Source organism: Nestor notabilis, unplaced genomic scaffold, assembly GCF_000696875.1.
Source record: "Nestor notabilis isolate BGI_N333 unplaced genomic scaffold, ASM69687v1 scaffold21744, whole genome shotgun sequence".
Lineage (NCBI taxonomy): Eukaryota > Metazoa > Chordata > Aves > Psittaciformes > Psittacidae > Nestor > Nestor notabilis.
In genome coordinates, this window is record NW_009927149.1 from 1 (window position 1) to 27846 (window position 27846).

At 38.5% G+C, this 27846-nt stretch overlaps 2 protein-coding genes across 2 annotated transcripts; one reads left to right on the forward strand and one right to left on the reverse strand.

Moving 5' to 3' along the window:
* The first annotated feature begins 2404 nt into the window (after positions 1–2404).
* Positions 2405–5037, forward strand: LOC104400487 (somatomedin-B and thrombospondin type-1 domain-containing protein-like). Its single transcript, XM_010013936.1, has 5 exons — positions 2405–2498; positions 2598–2792; positions 3543–3633; positions 4456–4632; positions 4920–5037. Exons 1-5 carry the CDS (start codon positions 2405–2407, stop codon positions 5035–5037), a joined length of 675 nt encoding a protein of 224 aa, XP_010012238.1.
* Positions 5038–7567: 2530 nt separating this feature from the next.
* TERF1 (telomeric repeat binding factor (NIMA-interacting) 1) lies at positions 7568–24510 on the reverse strand (the record flags this gene model as incomplete). Its single annotated transcript, XM_010013937.1, has 9 exons — positions 7568–7726; positions 14115–14179; positions 15240–15283; positions 15368–15433; positions 16587–16693; positions 20059–20208; positions 21463–21549; positions 22085–22215; positions 24415–24510. Coding segments are annotated over 9 exons (905 nt in total), but the record flags the coding sequence as incomplete, so codon positions are not given.
* Between the last annotated feature and the right edge of the window lie 3336 nt (positions 24511–27846).

Below are 27846 nucleotides of genomic sequence, written 5' to 3' on the forward strand. Positions count from 1 at the left end.
AACTATTCTATGATTCTATTCTATGATTCTGATGCCTTATTGTTATCTAGATGGTATTTTTTGTGTCAGGTTCAGTGGTGGTTGCCTCAAAAGGCATGATGTGTTTGAGCTGCCTTTGTCTTGTACTCTGCATACACAGTGGGTGCCCTACATCCAGGCAGGAAGATGTAGTCTCAACAAAGCATCTCTGTCTCTGTCTCTCCCTCTTCTGCACCAAAGCTGGGCTTTGGCAGCCTCTGGTGGCCCGGCTTAGGGAGCTAAACCCACAGGAAACTGCTTCTGCTCTCTCTGTTGCCCATTTCTGGCTGGTTTGACACCCTGCAGAGTCTCGCTGCCTACTTGTGTGATCACCAGTGCTAGTGCAAGCAAAGGGAGCAGGGTGATTTATGTGGCTTTTGCATGGGAGTGTAGGATTTTGACAGCCTGATCCCAGAACTCCTGCACCCAGACCCTACAAACTGATCACAAGAAGTCACTCTTTTGAAGGCAAATGATCATATATACTCTCTATTGCAAGCAGCAAGTCAGTTACATTTTGTATAAACAGAAATTCCAAATAGTTCCACTGGGAGCTTGTATCAACTTAGAGAAGTGTGGCTGGAAATGTAAAAGTATTTTTGTTCCTGTTGGATGTTGAGGTCTCACCATTGAGTGCTTCTAAATTCTGTCCATCTGCTCAATGACACCAGGGGTGTTTACTGGCACAGTGCACTCTGAAATACTGCTTTGAATGCAGAGTTCAAAAATATAGAACAGAAATGTGAAGGTGACCAATGGTTCTCGTGCTGTAGCTTGTTTGTCAGGCTGTTCACTGCCCATGATTTCAGCACCTGCTGAAATGGCATTTCATCCTTTTGCAAATATTTAACAGGATGAAGTATTTGGGGAAAGTGTAAAGTGCCTCAAGTATCTGTAATCAAGAAATGTGTTCGGAGCAATAGAAAACCAATGCTCCCAAATAATATAAACCAATAAAAGGAGGGGTTGCCAGTGCCATGGTTAGATTCTGTCATGCCTAAAAATTGTAGTGGCTCGGGTACTTTCTAAATGGATGGCTCAGCAGAAGTCCATAGGCTGCTGCACCTAAGGATTTTAAAACAAATTTCCTTATAGTTCTAACAATGGAGAAAGAATATTTTTGTACACAGAGAGCATTTTAGATAGGAACTACTGTACAATGGGAAAGCCTGGAAAAGGAATGATCTCGCCATTGGAACAGAAGTGGCTACTCTGAGAAAATCTGCAGAGCCTTCTACATGACAGTGTATGTTGTGTAGTGATTCAGTGAAGATGCCGTAATCCTCTTTTCTTCCAGAGATGGGTAAAAATAAATAGTGTGACTCAGAAAAAAAAAATAAAAAAAATCTATGATTCACAGTGCTGGAAATGGAAAAAAGAAGTTCTGACCATCAAGTTGTGTTTCATAGGAATGCAATGTAATTTTTCTGTGTGCTTTTGAACTTCCAAGAGTCCCATTAGCTTCCACATTTTGGTAGGTACCTGAGCACAAATCCTGTCCTTCAGGTTCCTTTGACTTGCATCTTTCTCATTGTTTCAATGAACCATCATCCACCATCACTGCATTAACTAAGCTGGACCAATAGTAACATAGACAGAGACCATGAAGTTGTAGCTATGTGTCCCTGATACGTCCTTTTGTATTTCAAGAGATAGCACCATTCATTCCATTTACATCAGCTGTGGGACCCATTCTCTCTCAGGCTGGGGAATTTGACATCTTTCCAATGAGGCACAAAACTGTCACTTAATAGTTGCTGGGTACTGACTGCAAGAGTGATGTTATCATCCCACTGGCTAAATTCCATTCTAGCAACCCAATATTCTTATTTTTCCACGACTAAGGCAATTCATAATTCTTGTTCTAAATCCTGAAGGCCATGAAATTGCCATGTTTTGCTGCAGCTTTGTTCAATTCCAGTAAGATGTGAAGTCATCACTTTCTTACGCAGCTACTTGGTCCCTTTGGGAGTTTTCTGCATTGAAAATGTGATGTTAGACCTGATGTTATCTGCATATCAAAGCATTAGTATGGGCTTAAAATCATGTGGAAATCCTTACTTCTGCAAGTCATTCATATAGCCAGCTTGGAAGAGAAGCAATAGATAATGAAACCAGGTTAGATGACACTGTGCTTTGGGTACTCTGGGTAGAAACAAGATGTGTGATCAGGCATTGATGTCTATCCTTGTACTATTAAACCATCTGGGGCCAAGAACTGTTTTCTGGTCCTGTGGCCAGGTAGCAAAGACCGTGAGGCCCATACAACATTTAGCACTTGTCCTGGCTGTCCCACGGCGGGGTCTAAGACATTTTTATTATCACTAATTTTCTGGTTTTCTAGTTCAAGATGCTTGAAACAGATGTCTGAGGGTTGTGCTGCAACATGCTAGAGCAGTGCCTTCACAGCCAGAGAGACTACCTTGTGCCTTGGGGTACTCAGATGCGTCTGAGGGCAGTGTCTGGTGCTGCAGTGTCAGGTATCTGTGTGTGGCAAAGGCACCCATATGCTATTTTGAGAGCAATTAGGATAAAACAGAAGTCTTGACTACTAGTAATGCTTCAATACTGCTTTGCAGCTCTTCCTTGTGTTGTGGGGGAGTGGAGTCATTGGAGTGGCTGTGCAGAACAATGTCAACCTGACCTGCGGATACGTAGGCGCTATGTACAACAGGAACCTAGAAATGGTGGGGAACCTTGTCCTGCTCTAGAAGAGAAGGCTGGCTGCCTGGAATACCTGACTTACCAGGGAGAGGACTGCGGCCATGAGCATGGTATTCTTCTTTGATTTTATCTGAGCCTTCATAAATTTTACTGATCATAGAATCACAGAATGGTTTGAGTTGGAAGGGACCTTAAAGATCATGTAGTTCCAACCCCCTGCCATGGGCAGGGACACCTTCCACTAGACCAGGCTGCTCAAACCCCTGTTCAACCTGGCCTTGAACACTGCCAGGGATGGGGCAGCCACAGCTTCTCTGGGCACCCTGTGCCAGCACCTCACCACCCTTACGAACAGAAAAAAAAAAGCATCCATCTGCAGCTAACTGCTTAACAATGCAATTTAAAATCTTACTTTTTACTGTCACATTGCACTTCATTCCATTCTTGTATTTTTTTCCTACTCAGGCTTTTCTTAATTTCTATTAAGTAAACAACAAAGCTGCATGCATTCCTTCAGTTTCTTGATTTAAGCCCCTCAGGAAGAATCAAATGGTCTCTCTGCAAAGTTAGGACATAAATTCAACACAGAACAGGAAACAGCTCCCTGTAGGATCCCATCACATTCCATTTCTACAGAAACTAGATGGCATGCGTTTCTAGATACAGTTCTTTTGAATAAGGAGAGAGCTTAGCTAGAGGGAACAGGGTTGAGGTCTGATGTTGCCAACATTTTGCCACTTTTTCAATACAGTCAGTCAGCATCACCATCCACAAGCTCCTGATTCATTCACCCACTGTTCCAGTAATTGAAACATGACTCAGTTGTCTTGCTGCCTTACTGTAACTGTTTTCTTCCTCAGTCCCTGCTTTCATAACTACTTCTGAATACGGTAAAGAAAGAAAACGACGAGCAGTATCTTCTCTCTGGCCTTCAGACAAAGAAGCAGCCGGGTAATCTATTTATTAGATGCATGTGGGTCATCTTGTTCAATAGAAAATAGCTGGCTACAGAGAAAAATGTAATTAAATTTGCAGTAATTAAACAGTAAGCTATAGCTGGTACTGGTTTCCTCTCCTGCAGTTCATTTGCACGTTCTCGATGTTGCTTTTGATTACATGCTTAATTGGCCTGAATTAGACATTGAGGTCATGGCAAATCAGGATAGCTGCTTCTAAAAGCAACCAATAAATAACACTAAACCAAAGCTAAATGTATCTGTAAGTACCAGAAATTCAACGGTAGTTCTTTCAACAAATGAAATGGGCTGAATTTAATCAGCATCAAGAGAACTTTTTTAAAATTGACACAGAAGTAAAAAATTTTGGTTGGTTACCAGTAGAAATGTTGATGAAGTTTAAATCAGGCTGTTACTGGGTCTGTAATGCTCTTAATGCTTTGCCCTATGCTGCTTTCCCCAGAAAAATAAAGCCATTGGTATTCTTCAAGCTTCTTTTCCATTTTCTCTTTTAGCAGCATAAAATACAAAATATGGGTTACTGAGATCTGTTTTCAACATAATTTGAGAACATAAAACACAATCAGAAAGTGAGATTATACAAAAAAGCACTGGACTGGGGCACAGAATGAGAAATAATTTGTGCAATGTTTTTAAGAATTCTCTAATTAGGTGAGGGTCAGAAACAGACTTACTAGCAATGACGATGTCTAACCTGCACTTCAAATACCACCCATATGCTATGTAAGTACATTTAAAAGTGTATACCTAGCTTGTGCTTTATCTACTGTAACTTAGTACTTTTCCTTCTGAGCAGATACTGTGTGGAATTCAAAACAGAATCACTTTCACAGCACTGTGCTTTGGAGAATCGGCCGTATGCTCGATGGATGCAGTACCTCCGAGAAGGATATACTGTGTGTGTAGCTTGCCAGCCTCCAGCTATGAATGCTGACACACACCGTTGTTCTGGAGATGGCCATAATGCAGACGGGTAATTAAAGTCTTTTTTCTGCTGTCTCTTGTGTAGCAAAGACTTCTCAAGCTGCCATTAAAAGCTGCATATTATTATATATTAAAAATGAAACTTGTAGAGCTCAGATATACCCTTTCAGGAACTTAGGAATACAGTGCCTGCTCCAGAAAGCATTTTAAATGCTAGAAGAGCTAATTAAATATTATTAAGCAAATCTAATCTTCTGACATGTTATACAACACAAGCTAGTAACTCGAAATACAGAGTTTTCAACGTTTTAATTCTCACTTATTGTCACATTTCAGAGGTAAAATCTTACACTGGGAAGCAGTTGGCAACTCTCAGTGCCAAGGAACCTGGAAGAAGATTCGGCAGCTGGAGCACTGCTCATGTCCCCTTGTGCATAGCTTTATTTTTACATGAAAGTCTAAAAGACCTTTAAAACAGCAACAACAAAAAGATTAAAAAAATTAACGTATGCCAAGAAACCCACATCTTTTTGCTGCATTTCTGGAGGCTAAACAAACTTTAAATGAATCAGAACTTTTGAAGAAGCATTTTGGGAAACTCTCTCTGCCTTAATACAAAATGCTAAGACTGATCTTTGTATTAGAACACTAGAATCACGTTTCAATGTTTCTCTTTTGTAATTAAAGAGCTGACGTTTCTAAATGTAGTAGCTGCTTTTCCTAAAGTTCTTGCTCTTTACTGGCCACAGTCCTGTCTACAGGCATTGCATCTACTCAGTAGTGAGACAGCCAAACATTTAGAAGACTGAGAATAGTTACTGTCATCATTAAATAGCAAAGGTAAATAAAAATTAAAGTTGGAGAGCTAAAACAGGATTTCAGTTTAGATCCTTTGTTCCTTCCCAATATTATATAGACTGTTGTTTATACAAGTATTCCCCCTCTATGTTGCAGCTTTCATATTCAGCCGCCTTCATAGAAGACGTATGACTAGCCAGCGTTGTTGAGTAGTCTTGCTCAGAACTTCATGTCACTGGTACATAGTGTGAACTTTATGGCAGATGAACCTAAACAAAACTTTGTGACTAAAGCCTTGGCTAACATACGAAAAATTACTTATTACTAGCTAAAACTGCTCATGAATAATGATTAGCATAAAGCATTAATATTAAAGCACTGGCAAGACTGCTATGCAGGTAGCTCAAATCCATGTTTTGTTACCTATTACCTTGAATTACTATTACAGCATTAAAGAGGCACCATACTGCACTTTCTCAGTTGTCAGATACCTGCTGGGACTTTTCCAGTTGTTTGCTTACAGCTACTCTAGCATTCCCTGCTGAAGGACAAAGCGTGTATTTTATCAAGATCCTGAAATTCATAATGTTTGCTTAAAAAGATGACTTAAGGTTGAGAAAATTTATTTAAGCCATGCAGCAGCTCTGTGGAACCTACAGACCACTGCTTGTTGCTGTTTCTAGCAGCTGGCAAGAAGAAACCTTAGTGTCTGGTGGCAAGAATGAGGAAGATGATCTGGCTGAGGTCTTGTCCACAATAAGAGTGTGAAACAAAGCTTTGTAACTGTACTTTACTAAGTATATTATCTTAATGGAAGCAGGCCTCCAAAACAGAAAGCAGAGACATTATCTTAATACTTCCTGAACATTTCAGCCTTCAGCCTTTCCTGTAGCCAGGAAAAATATCTGGGAGGTTTATTTTATTACGACCAGTTTGGACAGACGCTTTTCCTTGTAAGGTTCTTGTAAAATAAAAACCTTATCCAAGGATAAACATACAGAAAACCTCTGAACTGAAGAGATTTCCTTTTTGAAAGAATGCTGTGATATGTTAGCTCAAGTCCCAAGATTCACACCGGTATGACAGTAAAAAGTATGGGTTTTCTGAGGTTGTGGAACCTTCTCCACGCAATCTGAATCAACAGACAGCCTAGTACCATCATCCATCTGCTACAGTCTTTCATGCACAGGATATTTACAGTGACCAACTGACACGTCAATAGCTGGTTACCCCCATGAGAGCATCTCTTTCTTTGCTATCGCTGCATACAGAGACAGTGGAGAGCACAGATGAAACATGTCTCAAGCTATGCTACCAGTGTCAGTATAGACTTGTTACTAAGCCCCACTTTGGCCATTTGTTTTTGAGCTTTCCCTTTCCTGCTGGTCTAGAAAAAGCCACTTTTTAAGACAAAGTGGGTGACAGAAGATAATCAAGAGATGTTAGCTGTTAAATGCTAGTATTGTGCTGTTACTTTCCATATGTTTTCCATCCCTTCTGTGATATAAGAGATGGTATTATGCCAATATACATAAGTTCAAAGTAATCTTCCACCTAGAATTTAAAGCTTCATTCTTAATCCCCTCTCAAACCAAACTATTGCCCACCCTCACCTTTACTACTTATGAATATGAAATTACATGTAGTATCACATTTTTAACTGCAAAAAAGGGAACTGGTTTGTAAAATTAGCAATACCAATACATATATATTTTTTGGTATAACTTGCTGACAGAAATGACAAGTCCAATCAAAATTTCAAAGTGAAGCAAATCAGATTAGAATGGATTATATGGCAGGAAGTAAAATGCTTAAAAGCTCAAACTCACTAGAGATACAACCATTTAAAAACACAGAACACTTGACTATCAATCTGAGCATGTTGCCAGGCATTTAATACTTTTATCTACATTATTGACCTTTCTTAAATCACTGCAAGCATTTTCACATTTCAGAAATTAGGTCATCTACTGTGCGTAGGTAAAAGGCCAGGCTTTACATTTAAGTCATCACTATGTGAGCAAATGAGCTTACATGAATGTTCAGTATCTTTTACTTTTCTGTTCCATGTTTTAGGACAGCAACACTGCTGGACACTCTGAGACTAAAGTAAGTTAGTATTCTGAAAAGCCAGACTGCTTCCTTATGTAGGAAAAGTCAGGAAGAGTTGATTCCTTTAGTCCAAATCAGCCTTGTTGGATCTTGCACAGTGTTCTCCATCGGTCTTTCAACATGACACTAGTTCGGTTGTTGAAGTTACCATAGACCAAAATTTTAGCCCAGTTACCCACTCCAAACTCTTTCACTCCCGATTTCAGTTCCAAGTCTTCTTTGTAAGTCCATCGCTAGGGGAAGAACAGAGAAAATATTGGATCTACAAACAGAGAAATGTATTAATGTAAAAGCTAAGCTTACAGAAAACACGAAAGCAAGTTCTTATACAGCTTTCTAGTTATTACACAGTACAGATGTCTCAGGGGTCAGTAGGGTCATTTTGATTTCTTTTGAGCTCTGTAACTTGATGCTAAATACAAAAACAAAGGTTACCAAGTCAAGTGTAACATCACAGTAGCAGACATCACCTGGAATGAGAACCACATGCTTCAACATTCACATGTTGCAGGAGGAAAAGAAAAGGAATAAAAGACATCAGGTGAAGTTTTGCTTTGTTCAAAACACGCTTTCCAAAATTGTGCTTTATTACTCTAGTCAAGCCAAGACAAATCTTGATCGATCCTAGTACGCATCACGAAAGAGAAAGCATTTTGTAATGCATTAACTTAGGGACTAAGAATCAAGACACCATTCACCAACAAAGGAACTTCAACGCACCTAGAAAAAAATGTCCCAATATTTAAAATGCTGATAGAAGCAAAAATGATGTATACTGCATTTGAAAGTGAGATCAGCCACATCTTCAGGTTAATAGCTATGCATTTGGTTTTGGCCATTTGTTGAGCCAACCACTTAAGTCTGTCACAACCTACAAGCTTTTTAATCTTTAGAGGATGACGTTTCTCTCACAGAAGGAGAGAAAATTCCTTGCTCTTATACATCTGTAAGCAACCCCTTCCAATGAAGTTCTCCAGTGTACCAGTTCTTCCTTAGTTGCTTCTTGATACAAATACCTCAATACAAACAACTGTAAGACTGCACACAGTGAGGGAAAGCTGATTTAAAAAAAAAAAAAATAATCAAATACTCAATTTTTAAAAACTTATCTTTACAGTAAAGCGTGAGGGACAACCAAGTTGTCAACTCTCTTTTATTGTAGCTTTATATAAACATATATATTTATATAACAAAAGTTTACAGATCCTACATAGCCATCATGCCTATTTTTAACCACTGTATTACAGTCTTTTTTTTCACTCTGGAATAGCAATAAGCAATTTTAATATGAAATGATTTTAAAATAACTTATTCTGTTAGAATCTGATCCTCTGATAATGTCTTCAAATCCTTGCTTATTTAATACACAACTAGTCATACTGATTTACAATCAGCACACCTCCTTAGGCAAACTGAATTGCCTATCACCTATGCGAGCACAGGAGCTATATTGTGTAACTGTTCCATTTACTGTATCTGTGCTCACTTCTGCTTCTTGCACTGGCGATGTCCTGCTGCTCCTGATGGTCTCATGGACCATAGCAAATTATGAAGGAGAGAAATGGTCAGGGGCACGTGTACTTTTTTACCAGTGAACTTAGACTTCTACCAGAGAAGAATAAGTGACTTGGCTGGCTGTGTGTGTTACATGGGTACCACATTGTAGCCAGCAGGATCTGGTTGAGCCATGACTATTCCCCAAGATTAAATGTGCGTAATTCTTACATAATGGGGGACCAATCCTTTGCTAATATACCTACAACAATAAATTTTTAACTAAGCCTGCAGAGGGGCTCCCAAAGGGTACCTGTACCTAATAAATCCTCAGGTGTTTATAGAACATTAGAAGAGCGATAGGAGGTGTAAATGCCTGAAGCTGAAGACCTAGAATGTGTAGTTTGGGGGATGAAGAGAGAGTTTACCAGAGTATGTACAAGATGTCCACCTGTAAGTAACAGATCCAACTATCACATGGATAGATGGTGTTTGCTATAAAGCAGGAGGGAAACAGAGAATCAGGCTAAGGCTGACCTTTACAATTAGAGCTTTCAAAATTATGAAGAACTGGGTAGGGAGATGCAGTTGCAAAGGAATAGCCTCAACGGACAGACATTTAAACTTCATAAAGCTAGAACTGAGTAGTACAGAGGAAATTGTGAATTACAAGGGAACAAACACCACTTAATTCCACAAATAATGTACCCTGTGGAAATGTAAAGCTTGTGACTGCTGTCATTAGACAAATACACACAGTCTTGCTTGTGCAAAGCAGGTGGCTGGGCAGAACAAACTAGGGCCAGCCAGTATGACTGTCAGTGGCACAAGAGGTCCATGTGTCCAAGGATGCTTAGATAACATCCTTATCCATGGAGATAAAAAGGATATATATCTCTATATTTTTTCCACTACTGTCTCATATCCTAATGACCTAGAATCTTTCTCAGGATCCTTAAAAGATTTGGCTCTTAAAAGCAAGAATTCAGGCACCAGAGGTGGTCCAGGTGACAATTTTGAGTGCCATTCTGCATGACTTCTCTCTTTCCTTGAAATTAAGCTGCTAAAAATGGCAGCAGCACTCAGATGTGAAAGGCAAGGGGGTGTCTTGGGGCAGGGTAGTGGGAAAGATGCTAGATAACATTCAGCCCCATCAAAACTGTATTCTGTTATTCTGCAACAAGTGAAAATTTGGCATCTACACAAAGTGTAAGATGAGGTATGTGAAGATCAAACTTCACATCTGAATGTTGAACTTATTCCAGCTTAATGGAACTATCAGTGCCTCTTCAAGAAACTGTGATCACTGACAAAACTTACTAAGCAGTGAAGGAATCATGAGTGGTAGTAGTTCAGCTGTATTTCTAAACAGTTAGAAACCTAAACTATTTCTAAAGTAGTCTACTTTTTAATCAAAAATACTTCCTTTTTCCAATACTTCCTGTTCCACAGATCTTTTGCAACATTAGCAGTGAACAGTGGTTTTTTTACTCTTACTAAAAGGCCAGAGATTCCATTGGAACCATCTAGTTCATCTCATCTCAGAGCATGCCAGAAAACTTTCCTAAACAAAAATCTTTATTCAAGTAACACAGTTATGCTTGACATACAGCAGCAGATAATTCAAATACTTCCAGCAACAGAGACAATCACAACCTTTGTTACTTGTTACATTTGCTTTTAAAAGGGTAGGATTTTGCTTGTTTTGCTTTTAAATTGTTCAATTTGAGCTTTTTTAAAAACAAATTTCTTCTGCTTTAGCATATAAATGAAGAGCCTGCCTTACAGGTAAACCAGGAAATAACTCGTTTTCTTTCCACTGAAGAACTGCATCGAGCAGTAACTTCTTCCCCCCGCCTGGCCACTGTGCCCTCTGGGGTGGCTGTCATGTAGACTCTGGCATTACACTGTTAAAAGCTACCAAGATCGGGTGGGAGACTGGACATAATACAGCACTATACTTGAGCTAACAATCACAGTGCCTAGTCCAGAACAACATGACATTTGGCTGGTTCAGAACACTGGCAGAGCTTGAGCTTGCCAGATAGACCTTGTAGACATACCCCAACACATCCAAAAATCTCATCATGCCTTAGAGTCAGTTATGCTCTAGCAATCTGTCTTCCTTTGACTGTGCATTCTGGGACTCTGCTCCAATTTCTTTTTTTCTCCAAATTTAAATGCATGGGGTTTTTTTAGGTTTTTTTTCTCTCCATACAAGTGTGACTAAATTCTGAGAACCCAAATTTTCAGACACACTCTTTAAGCAAGACGTCAGTCAGATTTCAGACAACTCACAGGACTTGTCATACACATACAGCATATAAAGTTGAGTACAAACAATTCCTCAAATTCTATGACATTTGCATCCCCTAATTTAGGAACAAGAAGATACAGTACCATTCCTTACAATAGCACTGCAGACTGTTGTATGCAGCTAACTGAAAACACAGCAATGAAAGGCTGAAAATGGGCACTGAACCATTGCAATGAAATTCCATTTACAAAACAGGAGCTAACAATGCCAACATTGAAAAAGGGACTACATAGAAAAGGAAGTTCTAGAAGGCAACAGCTCTGCCACTTACTGCATTCTTTCATGCATGCAGACACTTCTATAACCCAGATTATTAAGAGGAGGAGCAGATATACTGTCTAAAAGGCCAATTATTATTGTTTTCTATACAATATTTATGAAGCCTCACTGGCAGGGAGTATGGCAGAAATACCACAGAGACAGCAAACACCTACTTTTCTAAATGTTTAAAGAAACAGTTCTGAATCAATTTCTTTCATGTTTTTATAAAATTTTAATGAGTTCTTTGCTACTATCATGATAGTTTTCTACAAATTTAGCGTTTATAGTTCAACTTTAACTGAATGTAACAACAGAATTAAACACATAACATCTTTTGTTTTCTAGCGAGATGTGTGGATTGAGATCTGGCTGAATGGCAGGTCTCAGAGTGCTGTGGTCAACGGCAGAGTCTAGTTGGAGACCTGTAACTAGCAGTGTCTTCCAAGGGTCAATACTGGATCCAGTATTGCTTAACTTACTTGTCAATAACTTAGATGAAGGGGTACTGTGCCTCCTCAGCTAGTTTGCTGACAATAACAAAAGTGGGAGGAATGCTGTGCTGTCATTCAGAAGGATCTAGACAGGCTGGAGAGATGGGCAGAGAGGAACCTTTTGAAATTCAAAGGCAAGCACAGTGCCCAGCACCTGGGGAGGAATAACCCCATGTACCAGTATAGGCTGGGGGCTGACCTGCTGGAAAGTAGCTCTACTGAGAAGGACTTGGTGGTGCTCGTGGACAACATTTTGTCCATGAGTCAGCAATGTACCCTTGTGGCCAAGAAGGCCAATCCTGAGCTGCAACAGGAAGAGCATTACCAGCAGGGATGTTATCCTCCCTCTATACTCAGCCCTGGTGAGGCTGCATCTGGAGTAATGTGTCCAGTTCTGGGCTCTCCAGTTCAAGACCGATGAGGAACTACTGGAGAGGCTCCAGTAGAAGGCTACAAAGATGATTAGGGGACTGCAGCATCTCTCCTATGAGGAACGGCTGAGAGAATATAAAACTAAAAGGGGAAAGGAAAAAACAAACACAGGTGATGCACAATACAATTGCTCACCACCCAGCCGATCAATACCCAGCCTGACCTGAGCAGCGATCTGCCCTTCTGGGTAACTCCCCCCACTTTATATACTGGGCATGACGTGCTGTGGTATGGAATACCCCTTTGGCCAGTTCAGGTCAGGTGTCCTGTCTCTGCTTCCTCCTGGCTTCCCATGTCCCTCCTCACTTGCAAAGAACGAGACTGAAAAGTCCTTGATCAGAGCAAGTGCTACTGAGCAACAACTAAAACATCAGTGTGTTATTAGTGTTGTTCTCAGACTAAAGTCGAAAACACAGCCCTGCACCAGCTACTAAGAAGGAGAAAAATAACTGTTACAGCTGAACCCAGGACAATAACAAAATGAAAAACTGTTTATATATAGCAGGGGGCTTCACCTCCAAGGACAGATGAGTTCTCATTAGGACTTCAATCAATTTGAGGACAACACGTAACTGAAGATTTTAACAAGTACTTCAGTAAAAATGCTTAAAGAACTAGGAATAAGTACAACCCTCCTCAAGGACAGTCTGAAAAATGTAAGCAGGTTTGTTCTTCCCTGTTCTATGAAAAATTAAGTGTAAAAATGAACAAAAGAAATGAAACAGATGGAGGTATGTTGATAACTTGCACTGTTATCTAAACAGAGACTCCATATTCCTTCCTAAGAGATATTCTCAAGAGGAATTCAACAATGGGAATACATTTAATAATTTCATTCGGAAGTGCTTATCATTTTATTATGAGAACTGAGAAAATTTGCCATATGCAAAAAAGTTTGTAACAGTGCACCCCAACATCAAGTCGACTTCAAATTGCCTTCTATGAAGGCATACACTTCTGTACTTCCCACCAATAGGGATTCCTAGCATTAGCAAACATAGTAGTATTAAAGTAATTCAATGAAGTAGGCTTTCCCATGAAGATAATCCAAAGGGCTATTTGAAATGTAGCATTATAAGAAGATTCTATTATTTGGTTTATAAAAACCAGAATAGCTTCCCAAGAAAATATATGTTTTCACCTTATATGAACAAAGTATTGAATTATAAAATTGCTAGATCTTTAACCTTCTAAAGTGGGAAAGCAAGAAGTCCTTGATGTTTGCTCAAAACTCTCAGGGGCAAATGACATCCTAAATTGTTTAATCCAAACAGTGGAAATAAGCATTAGCATAATAAAAATTTAAAAAAAAAAAAAAAAAAAAAAAAAATTTCTTCCACATTTTAAAAGACTCAGACTAAGCTTTAGTAACACTATCTCAACAAATTAAAGGCTCATAAGCATTAGCAACAATATTTATGACTGCACAAAAAAGGCCTTTACTTTTTAAAAGACAGGAATTAGAACTTAAAAGAACAGTTTCAGGATCTATAGCACAGCTTGAATAATGTGGATAATCTTAAACCCAGACATTTTAGAGAAAGTCAAATGAAGTGGTGGTGGGGGAATAATCTATGCAGCACAGATTAATTTTATATCTACTTAGATTAGAGAATGGGTACAAACCTGTCTTTTTCGAATTGAAGCCAAAGCATCTCCACGTTTTTCCACATTTTGCAGGCTGCTCAGACCTAGAACACAGTCAATATACATCCAGACCAACAAGGAGTCAACATTAAGGCAGCAGTTTTTCATTCCGCCATTTACATGAGACGAGAATGTACATTGTATGTGCATATATGATATGCTTTGACAGACTGGGGAAATTTCAGTGTCCGTTTATACATGAATATACTTTTATGTATGCATACATATGAACATTACCTTATCCCAAGGACTCAAAAAATAGTCTGCTCAAAAAAAAAACCACTATACATTCTGTGCAGAAGAGCTCACAGAAGAATTTTATTTTAAACAATAAGGTAAAAAGTGGTACATAACAAAACATTGTTATATCATTTTGGTAAAAGCATTTTTACTACACATCCTGCTCTCATTTTACATAGAGAAAATGGAAACTAACCAGCAGAACTATGATACTTTGTATACAGGTTCCATCATTTCTGCAGAACAAGTGTCAGGTTCTTATTGTGGCAAACATCCAAAGCACCTTAAGAGTTTGTCCTTCCCAAGTACAACACAGCCACATGCAGAAGCTATAATGTCATCTTTTTTCGGTAAAAGGGTGCTAATGGTTTTCAGAACCTACTTATAAATAGTAGATAACCCATGTTGTAATTAACTTTGTGCATTTTACACTACAATTTGGTTTTCCAATCAGCCAACCTCTTTAGTTCCCTCCCCAAATTACCTAGGCCAGAAGTCAGAGAGAGACAAGTTTCAGTATTCCTCTGGCAGCTCTCTTTTGCACAGAATAGCATAAATCCCAGTAAAGCAAACAAGCAAAGCTCCAAGCAAACCAGAAAATAGTGACCGATTTTGCACAATGAGGTGCCAGAGAGCCTTAAGCCACTTCATAGCTTCTAAATGTGGCTACCACCAAATCTACATTTGCAGAAACCTCATACAAGAATTGAGAAGGTTTTTTCCCACCACAGTAATTATTATATTAACCTAATCACACTGGTTAGCAATTATCAAACCACCAACCCATTTATTGCAGGGTGGGGAGGAAGGAGAAAATGTTTGTCATGACTGTTTTGAAAGTGTAAGAAATAGGCTAATACTCACTCTGAAGAACAGTTCTCTCTCTGAGTTTCCGTCCTGAACGAGGCCTGCAAGGAACACAGAACTGAAGTAAAAATATGCAGAACTTCATGAAATATCTTTGACCAAGAGCAACAACAACAAAGTCTTACCTTACTGTGGGGTTTCTTACATCTCCAGGTGACTGATCTGTAATACTGTGTTGCTCTTTCATTAATCTAACAAAACAAAACAAAAAAAAACCAAAACAAAAAACCAAAACACAAAAACAAAAACCAAAAACCAATACCCAAAAAATAAACCAAAAAAACCCAACAAAAATAATTTCCTAGGCAGCAACTTGCCATTTACATGATTTAAAAATATTCAAATGAAAGAAAATCCTAAGATTTCTGTACAGAAACAATGGCATACAAACACTAACTGCTTCTTAACCTTGCCCCCCTACGTCTGGAGGAGAAATACACAAGACATTACACATTTAAGTTGAAGATTTGAGGCATTATGCACATGTATTTTTTCACACCTTCTTCACAATCCAGGAATTATTTCCATAGTTTCTTGTTTGGGTTTTGTTGTTTTTTTTTAAATCAAGTCTTTCGTCATTACCTCTCAGAGGTAATTGTGTCAGGAGCTGTTCTTCTAAAAAAGGTCTTACGATTTGTCTTCCTGCATACAGTCTGCATCAGTCGTTTTCCTTAACTAAGCAAGGCCAAGTATTCCAAGTATAAAACTGCAGAAATACAATCTCTATTCTCCATGAAAAAAGTAGCATTGATAGACCCAGAATATTAGTATTTTTCAAAATGAAGTCAAAGGAAGGGGAAGGAACTTGGCTTTGAGTGCCTCATCATTTCTTAGAAAAGTGTGTAATTGTTTTGAGGGTTCACATTGCTAGAATCATGAAAAGATATATCCAATTCCTATCATCACAGTAGTTTCACTAAGAGAAACTTGTGGTTAGCTGTAAGGAGAAAGTAATAGACCGATTTCCTTTCCTTATTCTCTTTTTTCTGCGGATGAGCTATAGGCTGAAGTTTGGAGGACAAGACTAAAGAGAAACTCAAGCATAATGGACAAAAAAGTAAAACATTCCTATGCTTTTATTATTATACAAGACTGACAGCTGTGTAAACTGAAAAATGTGCATCTTCAGCAAGTAAACTTAATGCCAAACTATTTTGAGGTAAATGCCAGAAGTTAACAACCATAGAAAAGCCAAAACTTAAAAACAGAGAATGTGCTCATAGTTAATTTTCTATTGGACAATAGTTTGGAATCAAACATCCTTCCTTCTACCTAGTTTTAGTTCTACAGGTTTCAAGTTACTGTCCAAGCATGTCCTTCAGCAGTATAATGCTTAATACAAACCTTTGTTTTGTTTCCAAATTCTCTTTGCCATTTTCATTGGCATGCACAGTTGTGCTTTGCAACTCTGTTGCTCCCAGTCCTTGAGACTCTACCTGTTTTGTGGCTGCCTGTGAGAGATGGAATCACAAGTTTAAAATCAAATCCAGTCAGTACCTAGACAGTAGTTTACACTAAAATTAGTATGTGTGCTCTGTATTGGAACTAACAGTACATACTTCACAGACCCATCAGACATATTACCATTAGAATAAGTAGTTTCAAAACAACTGCAGTGTGTCAATCATAAAATGGTTTGGGTTGGAAAGCACCTTAAAGATCATCTAGTTCCAACCCCCTGCCACAAGCAGAGACACCTTCCAGCAGACCAGATTGCTCAAACCCCATCCAACCTGGCCTTGAACACAAGATCTTTACCAGTTAACAACTCAAGAGAAATTTTAGCCATAGCCCCAAGTGATATTTATACAGACACACAGAAATACAATGAATACTTGCTTAACAAGTGAACACGTAGATGTGTGAAACACATTGCAGAGATTTACTAAGATTGCAAACACTATCAAAGTACTCCAAAGTTTGTTTTTAATAGCTAATTAGAAACTCAAACTGACAGGCCTCATGAGTTCATCTAGTCCCATAGTACACAGCAGGATTAAGCATAACCTTTCCTGTGTTAGCAAAAGAATTTTGTAACATCCTGCCTAAACTTTTAGCCACAAACTAAGATTATTTCTTCTCAACTCCCAAGAGTAGGAATAGGTCAGTACTCTTTATAGATTGTCCAGAGAATTGTATGATTCCTGCTTTTCCCCCGATTCCTCCCAGCTACTTCCTATAATAAATGACACGTACCTTCCCCATCCCCCCCTAAAATGAGTCCACATGACATTGTTCTTGACACTTTGCTATCAGCTTTCTTCTCTAGCATCTTAAGGTATATTTACTATTAAATATTAAATAGCCATTAAATAAATTCTGGTTGTGCACCATCATTACTAAGCAGAGCCAACCATCTTCAATCCAACACTGTCTATGTAACCCCAAGTGATCTGTTTTGCAACATCCAAATACCAAAATGTTACAAAGATGACAGATTCATTACAGGCCAAATATTTCATCTTTTTCTGCTTAGCCAGCTGCTCCTGTTTTCATCTATTTCTTCTTTCAGAGCTTGCTTTTGCTTCCTGTTATTTTCCTGTCATCGATCCAATTTTCAGTCTTCTTAAAATCTTAACCTGTCCTTCACAGTAGCTTGCAGTCTCTCAACATTTATAAGAGTCAGACAACATAAAAACATTCCCTATTTCACTCATTCATCCATGTAAGTACTGCAAGGTATTCTGGTCACAGAATACTTCCAATCACAAAAGAAAATGTTTCAATGTCAGAAATTTCATAGCTATCCTAACTGCCACAACTTTCAGCTCCAAGTTTTCAAAACACTGGCTCTTTTACAGTGGCTGATGGTAGCAAAAATACACGTGAAAGTGAGGACATGTTTCCACACAGATAAATGGGTAGAAAGGATTTAGTTAACAACAACAACAACAACAAAAAATCCACTATATTGTGTTTTAAAAGTTAACAGTAGCCTTCAAATTGTACTTGTTCCCAAAAATAATTCTTTTGAAAGAGAAATGAAACTTAAAAAGAAAAATCACAAAGTATTCAAAAAGTGCTTAGTGTAGGTCCTTCGTCCTTGTAAAGGCATTATCTGCAGACTGTTCTTAGGGCAGTTGACCTATACAAGCTTTCTAAAGCACAAGAGCTTCATTAACAGCAGAAGCTGCAAACTTGTATATTCCAACCTTGACAATAACCTAGCAAAAGCAGCCTACAAAACAGTCTAGCAATGTAGACCACCTTATAGTGGATGAAAACTGAACACGACCCTGCAACTTGCTCCTGCAGCCCAGAAGGCCACCATACCATAAGCTACATTAAAAAAACATGGCCAGCAGGTTGGCAGAGGTGATTCTCCTCCTCTACTCCACTGTGGTGAGATCCCACTTGGAATACAGCTCTGGAGGCCCCCAGAATAAGAACATGGACCTGCTCGAGCAGGTCCAGAGGAGGCCATAAAGATACTCAGAGAGCTGAAGCAGCTCTCCTATGGAGACCAGCTGAGAGAGAGTTGTTCAGCCTGGAGAAGGCTCTGTGGAGACCTTATTGCAGCACTTAAAAGGGCCTATAAGAAAGATGAGGACAAACATTTCAGCTGGGCCTGTTGTGATAGGACAGGGGAAAATGGGTTTACAGTAAAAAAAAACAACAAAACAAAACCAAAAAAACCCGACAAAAGGTATATTTAGAGTAGCTATAAGGAAGACGTTTTTGTTTACACCTCCCCCCCCCTTACAATGAGGGTGGTGAAACACTGTAACATGTTGCCCAGAGAGGTGGTATCTGCCCCCTCCCAAGAAACAGGCTGGAGGGGCTCTAAGCAATCTCTGAGCAGAAGTGTGAATGCTTCATGAAGTTGTCTCCTCCATGTCCCAGGGTAACTCAGTCCAGTGTAAAGATTTCAGAAGTAATATATGCAGCATTGGTAAACAGTGCAACAAATGTGCAGGCAATGGGGTGCAACACAGAGGGCCTAGGTAAGCTAATATGGAGTTCCAGGCCTTCTCTGACACCTCCAAATCTCCATTTCCTCTTAGACTCAAAGAAATAGCCTTGAAAAACAAATTTGGAAACTGACAGCTGAAACCACTAAAAGGTATTTCTTATACTTGGAATGCATTTGATAAGTTCTTTAGTCTCTCTTTCTGGTAAGAAAATGAAAACCCTAGAGGAACTTCAGGTTTGTTTATTTAAAATTTGCTTCTTATTACCTTTAGATGTCTGTGCTTTTGTAATTGAGTAATTCAATATTCTTTTATAGGAGGTAAGCATATGAGAAATTCTTTACAATCCTCCTGAAGATGAGCTGAAGGAAGAATGTTGTTCTTGCCAATTTTAAACCAGTTTTGAGCAAGAGCTTTTTTTTCAAGGAGCTTTTTTATTTACAGGAAAGCAGCAGTAAGAGTTTTCTATCTCCTAACTCCTCGGACATTCCTAAAGCTTTCAGCCAAATTAACAGGTCTTGATCTTTCAGTTTTAGCATGAAAATTCATATAAACAAAATAAACATTAAATATATAGTTATCTTTTAAGTATTCTCAGATCAGAACTGCTTCTATTAAGCATACACTAATGATGGATTTCATTTTACTTATGCTTTTTTTCCTTACTATTTTCTAATCAAAACAGTTGTGGAAAAAGCATTCATGAAAGAAAGAGGAGTCTTACTCCTACTTTCTCCTCAACATACAACCTTTTTTCAATTGAGACAATACAAAGAAGGATAAAACTTCCTTTTCTTCTATACAGTAACTGAATATTGTCTAAACAACTCATTTGACAGTGTGAATCTATTTAATCTTATCAGGTACCTCTTCTGAAATAAGATGTGAAAATATATTTGACATACCTGTAATAAGACATTAGTTTCATTTTCTTTCATGAAAAGTGCAGTGTAAGCCTTGATTTTACTTGTCAAAACATTGTAACTGAAGCTTTGGAGAAGGGGAACATATGGATCCTTGCTTTTAATTACAGTTGCCAGCTTCACCCTTAAAGGCTAAGAAAAACACAGCTTTATACAACACAAATATATCCTGTAGTAAACTTGGCATCTATGCTAAACAGGACACACACAAAGCTAAACATGACGATTAAACAGTTTTCTGAATACGCCTATACAACTTCATGCTACAGTTTGAAAGGGTTCTGAAGTCAACTAGGCACATTACCAGGAGTTTACTCAGTAAGTGGTTAAATGTAACTTTCCAGAGATCCTTATTTTCATTCCCTTTATGCGTAACACCTAAAGCAAGATTGTCTGCGTTCTCTTTTCTCATTTGCTCATCAACAAGAAAGGGGCTCGCAGTGTTCAGGAAAAGGACTATTTAGTACCATAGCATTAAGGACACCTTGATACTGATAATCACAACTTCACATCTTGTCTACCAACCACTCTAAATCTTAGAGACCAGCACATCCAACAATTAACTTCTGTGTACAGGCTGCATTCTTATTTATGAATGAGTACTTTACTACAAACTATACTTTGCAAATATCTGAACGAATAGTGTATCTGAAGATTTTGTTACAGACATGGTATTATTTATATAGAACACATGTCCCAGTGTACCAAAGGAAGATAGAGGCAGCATTTTTGCCTTTTTTTGCCTGCAGTCCTTTGCTCTTTTCTTCACCCCAGCAAATTCAGGTCTGTGCACTAGCTCTTCTTTTAGAGATATGCACTTGAACTTGATGCAGTCAACATCAAACCAGGAGGTGGCCTGACCCACATATGTCATCTTTTCCAGATAGAGGAATAATAATACCCACTCTCTACTACAGATGCTAACAAGCTTTCCTTCCCTGTGGTGTGTCGGTATGTAGAACACTAATCAGAAGAGATAAATAGAGTGTGCACTGTAATGGTTCAGAGAAAGTATTCAGACTGGTTACTTGGGAGTTTCTAGGTCTCTATCAACATGTTTATACTGTCTTTACTCTGAGAAAACAGCAATATCAGATTCCCAGAATCTGTAGTGACACCTTACATGAAGGGGAAAGGAGATGAAGTTCAGACTGATGCTGTCCACAGTGAAGAACAACTGCTGCTTAGAAGCATTTTACTCCCCCACACCACCCATTATTTCTATCAGTCCCCTAGCTACAAATTTATTTATGTATTTACAAGTGCCACAGGTGTGCAGGTGACTGCATAAGCAGCAACCAGGACAGACCTTTGCATGCAGCATTTGCTAGTTTTGGAAACCCATTCCCTTCTCTTGAAGTGAAAGAGCTTAATCCAAGTTACTACCTTATCTGATTCTGAGTCTGTAAACAGCCTTTCAAGAACTTCAGCAGCCTCCTTGAAATATCCATTTTCCATATAGACTGCAACAACCTGCAACAAATATAATTACAAGACATGCTGAAATACATTTCACCCGAGATTCAAAAAAGAGGCCCAAAGCCTCTTTTTCAGGCTTTTATAAGGACCGTCATTCACTTAAAATGTCCCATACTTACCTACCAAGATGAAAGCAATATTTCATCTTTCCCAGACTTTGACAGTCCCAGTAGCTGTCAACATGTTTTTACACGTTTGACATCAAAAGTTTTCCAACACAAATAATTATTTTTAAGCAAAGAAAAAAGCTATAATATATTTAAAAGCTCAAGATACAAATGTTTTTAAATTGATCTCAATATATTTAAGACTGGCAGCTTTTGAAACAATTTTGAACTGGGACAAACAAGAACCAACTTAGATAGGAAAAGGTCCCCTGTACAGGTCTATTTACTCTGTACTTGAAAGTATATCAAACTTAGACAATTTAGTTCAGTCTGCTAACAGCCCAAGCTTTTTGTAAAAGGAGCCCCATTTTAGCTGAACGAATAGATACAATCCTAAAGCATTTTAAGTAAGTCACACAAACCTGAATTTGAATCAACTGACGAATATCTTTATGAAGCTTTTCCAGTTCAATTTCTTCCCTTTCAAGTAAAGTCCAGAAAGACAGAGCAGATTCCAAAGGTGAAATTCTTTTATCATTTTCAAAATGGCATTCTTTGCAGGGGGGAGGAAATAGAAAAAAGTATTTTAAAAATTGAAAGGGTAAAGCTAAATATATTATACACAATAAAGTAATATGCACTATACATTATTTCAATTCTTTTTTCCTCAAATAATTTTAAGTCTCTCTCTTAAAGTGTGTTTAAGAGACTCAAGTTAACTGCTGTCTTTTCAGAGAGACTGGTTCTTCCTGCCCTTGCTAATAACATCACTGTTGCATTTTTAAGGGAGATTATGTGTCTGCTATTTATCATAATCATAAAATCATTTACTTAAACTTGCAATAGTGCTGAGTTTAGCATTGTGTAATTTGGCTGGCATTAGTAATACTCTTACATTAAGTCTGGCATCAGATATCAAAACATTTGGTATTGATGCTGGTAATTTTGTAATATAAACACTATCCTAAGGTTTGTTTGGTTTTTGTGCTCACCCTCTCTCCCCCATGTCTACATATTTCCATGTCTTTACTCTTCGTTATATTATAAAGGGTTAAACTGAGAGGGAAATTCAAACAGCTTAACACCGAAAAAGCAGAAGCAACCTCCTGTGTCATAGTAGTGTTGTGCCAACACCAAGGTTTGTGCAAACTCCCAGCAAGCAGTTCAGTGACCAGCTCTGGCAGAAATCTAGCCCAGCCAAATAACCCTCAACATTCTAGGAACAGTTTCCCAGTCTGGTCACTGCCCACCTGCACAAGTGAGTATGCCAACATAACAGATGCAGTAGGAGCTGGCAGATGCACAAGACTGCTTTTTTCCCCATGGCACTGCCAGCTTAGCTCAAGATGTTCACTGAACTACAGCCTCACTTATTCCTTAATTTTAGCTGACATCCTAGCAGATCTCACTCAGTGTCTTATTTCTTACAGTATTTTTCAGACAGAAAGTAAACAATTCAATACTGACTATATAAAAAATATTTGATACCCACTGCAGTAGAAGACACTGAAAATTTAAATAGTATAATATGTATATATACACATATTAAAAAAAACCAACAACCCCAAAACAACAAAGCAGCACACTTCTGGTTTCTCTACTTATTGTTTCAATGAAGTAATGACACTTCATATTAAGGTTATTAAAATATTGTAAAAACAAAGTGTTTAAAAAGCTAGCATCTGAAACAGCCCACTCTATTTTAGGGCTCAATACAGATTAATTATTTTAATAATTGGAAACAAATGAGGAGAGCTACCACACAATATATTAGCTTTCCATGTATATTGTGCAACTACATCTGATGTAATACCCACTAAGCACATGCAATCTTCCTTGCCATACAGGTCATTCTCTACACTGCTAGATAAAAAACAGATACTGAAGTCATATGGCCAAGTGCTACATACAACAATATAGTTTTAAAGCATTATCAGAAAAGTTTCATAATTTGTATATGATGAGAACCAGAGTTTAATATTTAAAATACTTCAAGTTGAACTAAATCAAGAAAAGTGTTATTACTTGAAAGTAACATCAGAAATTTCATTTTATGAAAACAGTCCTTTGTGGCACACTTTTTTTCTTCCATACTCATGCTGGCAAGACTGAAATCCTTAGATTCCAATGAGCTTTATCAAGCAGCGAAAACTTCCAGCAAAAAAGTTAAGCCTTCCAGAAACTTGAGCATGGAAGCAAAGTCAGCTTGGCTAAACCAGCTAGTTGTGAATACAGCCAAACAAAAGGCATGACAGTGAGTAAGAGTCTCAAGGACCTGCTGACCAGCTGTAACCCTTACAGCCTTCTGTAAAAACAAGGGAAGCCATCCTTTTCATCCATATTCATTATTCCTACTGCCTGTCCTACTTTAACCTCTAGTTACATGTGCAGAAAGGAACACACATTCTGTGCTTTAAATTTGCAAACATAATTCACTAAGAGCTAGTCAACCTTTTCCAAAATATTACTTCTGTTGATACTAGCCTGACCAAAAACCCCATCCCTATAATTTAAGAAGCAAACTCAAAGCAGCTAAATCACTTGCACAGGACAACACTGGTCCTGCATACATGTGGAATAAAGACAATCCAAAAGATAGAGTTCAGACATTTTATTAGATATACGTATACATATGTACAGTAAGACTATGTGAAACATAGCCTTTACTGTAGATAAAGGTATTAGCATACATAATATATCTCTGTGCAAGTTCATGCAAATCTATTTAAACATGGGGGGGGGGGGGGGTTACCAAGTTTTTTTCCTTTTGCAATTCTTATCAAAAGCTGACAGAGATACACCACTCTCTTCTGATGTGTAGGTATTATGGAGAGGCCACTAATAAGAGCTAGAAAAGAAAAGTTAAGTCAGTCTTGCTCCAGCACTGCCACAGTGTGGTTAGAAATATTCCAGGTACTATGTTATCAGGCTTTAATAATCTACTAAATTTCTAATTCATTAGGAAACTGATGAAAGCATTTAGTTAATATCCTTCAATGTTAGAAGAACTTAAATCATAATTAAGAATTTGACCTGAAAAACCTTCCACTCTTGCAGTTCACAAGAGTAGCCTAGAAGTGGTAAGACACATCACAGGCATGTATCATCAAATCAGAAGACTACCATATCTTACATAAATAAGTGAAGTTTAATTTTGCTGGGTAACTTAGTACGAAAGACAACTGTCTGCTCCAGGGAACATTCATATGGAATGCTCACAAAACATGAGCCATATGCAGATGGCCAACACTTACATGTTGCCATAGCAACTGCCAGACCAAAAGCAGCAAAAACTACCAGGAGAGTTTAGTCAGAGATATAAATCTACAAGGGAAATCCTCCTTGCAAGGTTGGAAGGTCACAAGCATTAGTACATATTTTAGAATAAGAGCCATCATGAGGTTATTTCCATTATGCTGGTTACTGTGAACTTCATATTTTTTGTGTTGAGTATAGTAATTTATCTTCACAGCATAATACAGAAACATTCAAAATTAAAAGTGAAGAATGTATCAAGTGACTTATCCAAGTTGCAGACTGAACACCCTAGTTCAGGAAGCGTTTATGTACACATTTCTGTGTCAACCTAGCAAAAGCCAGGATTCTACGGCATGGGACCCCCAAGTTCTGCAATGACAACTAGGGCACATAACACATTGTTTTACTTGGAAGTCGTACTCAGCCTGCTTGCTTATTAGCATACGATCATCTATGAACAATGCACAAGCATGAAATTACAAAGTAATTAAATAGCCCCAAACGATTACCTAAGCTAACATCAAACAGGATAATGCCATTTGGGCTTGGAAGAACACATTTACAACTGCTTCAGTGATGACAGGTGATACAAGAGCTTTTAATTCCTAAAGCCAAAATAGGAAGTAAAAGCACACTGCTTAGAACTGAAGTGCCAGTCATTATAATCACAAATTCATGCATCTTCCATAGCTGACGACAGAGTTCAATTTCAGAGTCTGGTTGAGTTCAATGATGGAGACAAGCACTCTCATCATGCCCTGAAGATGGAGACAGAGCTTGGAAATTTTGGAAGCAGGCAGAATACTGCAGCTGAAGAATTCCACAAACCAGAAGCTGGCAAGTAGCTTGAGATCTTTCACTTTTCTCTGTTCTTACGTTAATGTTTCAGTTCAGAGCAGGAGTGTATTTTTAAAGCAAACGTTCTTTGATCAATTTGTACAATGGAGACATCTTGAATATACACATTGAATTCCTTTAGAGCTATTCCAAAGGAAAAAAGAAACCCTGAAAAATTTACTGTTGTGAACGCCAGGTCCTTAGCAGCAATTACCCACAAGTAATGCAGACAAACAGAAAGAGACACAGTTTTAGTACGACTCTTCTACTTCCCCACCCCAAGGCAGTTTCTCTGTTAATTAGTTAGTAGTGTCCTTGATCACATGACAAGCTTTCCTCCCAGTGGCCATCCAAATCTATTTCTCATCTTAGCCTTTCATTAGATATTCTACAAATCCAGTTCCTTGCCATGCAGATACCTACACAAGCTTGTTCAGGTATATAGAGCACAATATCCTGTCATGGCAGGATAAACTAGACAAAGCACGTGACCTCGCCATGCTGTCTTTAAATCCTTAATTCCAGGTAACTAGCTATGTCTACGTGGCAGTGTACTAAGCTATAGGGCAATATTATTTATTTCCTAACAAAATAGCCTTTCTTGTTCCCTTAGCCTTCCTGCCCTGGTTTGAATTGACCTTTTTGACAGCCAGTCATTATTTCAGTAGGGTCTCCCTGTGACATAAGCAAGAGTAGTAGCTCTGTATTTCTGTGAAAAAACTACACTGACTTTTATAATGCAATCTTATGCCTGTGCTTAGTTTTTCCGATAGACTTTCACACTTCTGACATGGTAGTCCTATAGCACGAGTATGCCCAACTCCTTCCCCTTAGCTAAACAAAGCAGAAACAACTTCCAAATTCATTATGAGTTTCCAGCTCCACAGGATCTTGCATTCTGCACAATTTAGTTATTTCCACCAATATGGTGCTCAAAAGTCTTCTCAGGAAATAGTCCAATCTGCTTCTGTGTTGACAGTGACTGCTTCCCACCTACATTTTCATGAAATTTCAGTACAACTTGCCCACTGAGCCACAGTCCCACGGCCAAATGGAAAAGCCCCATTAATCATTTAAATCAAGCAGCAACCCATTCAATGTACTTTATTATATTATCTTTAGACTTCTTACCTCTCACATGCCATTACATCCCATTCTTTGCAAAAGTTTAAGTCATACATTCACATTTACCTGAGCCAAGAACACATAGAACACATGAAAAAAACCAAAAAAACCAAACCCAAAACAAACCAAAAGCCCCAAAAAGTTCTAACTTGGTATCTTCAAGAAAGAATATTTCTAACAAAAAGCATCATATATCCAGTCAAAACCCAGCCACTAGACTTTATTCCACCTTTGCCTGCTAGACGAGAGTTACTTAAAATACCTCTTTCCAGTCTTCTACCATAAGCCTGAATACAAACTCAAGGAACTCTGTGTATATAAGCAACTCTACTCTGGGTTTTAGCACGTTTGCATCTCTTCACTAAACCCTCTTTAACTTTTCTGTAGCTTTGAACTCTCAGCACGCGAGGCCTCAACTTAAATAAGCACTGATGGTACATGGGTAACCACATTACACATTTAAGCCTCACAGAGCCAAGATGACAGATTAACACCAATGCTTGTATTCACCTCATTATCTAAAAGCCCTCAACCCAGCCGTTCAGTAACCACAGTTCTCTTGGAACAATTCAGTTTGTTTCCCTCCCTGGTCTCATTCAACCAAAACATCCAAATTCCCCAAACCTGTGATTATGTTACACAGCAGCCACAGTGCACACCAAAACACCAGTGGATTAAACAAGCGAACAAAACATCAGCCTGCACTGTTTTACTACCACCATGTGCAAACGTTGCTGATACCATTATACCGCCTCAACAGACTAGCCTGCATTCTAGGAATCTTCCCAAGTCCTCAGAAGAGCTGGAAACCTCCTCAACGCTGGAGACCACCATCATTAGAAGGCTGTAAAACGTGCTTACACGAAATACTAAGTGCAGAAGCACTACTAGTGCTTCAGGACACTCTTTAGTTTGCTGCAGACGGCTTCCCCTCACACTCCGCAGGACACAGTGCTTCCAGAGC

Bases quoted from the DNA above. Each gene is read 5' to 3' on its own strand.
- LOC104400487 (XM_010013936.1), top strand. From the start codon at position 2,405: ATGCTAGAGCAGTGCCTTCACAGCCAGAGAGACTACCTTGTGCCTTGG. The intron at 2,793-3,542 runs GTATTCTTCTTT...TTTCTTCCTCAG, and splicing joins GGACTGCGGCCATGAGCATG to TCCCTGCTTTCATAACTACT. The intron at 3,634-4,455 runs GTAATCTATTTA...CCTTCTGAGCAG, and splicing joins TCAGACAAAGAAGCAGCCGG to ATACTGTGTGGAATTCAAAA.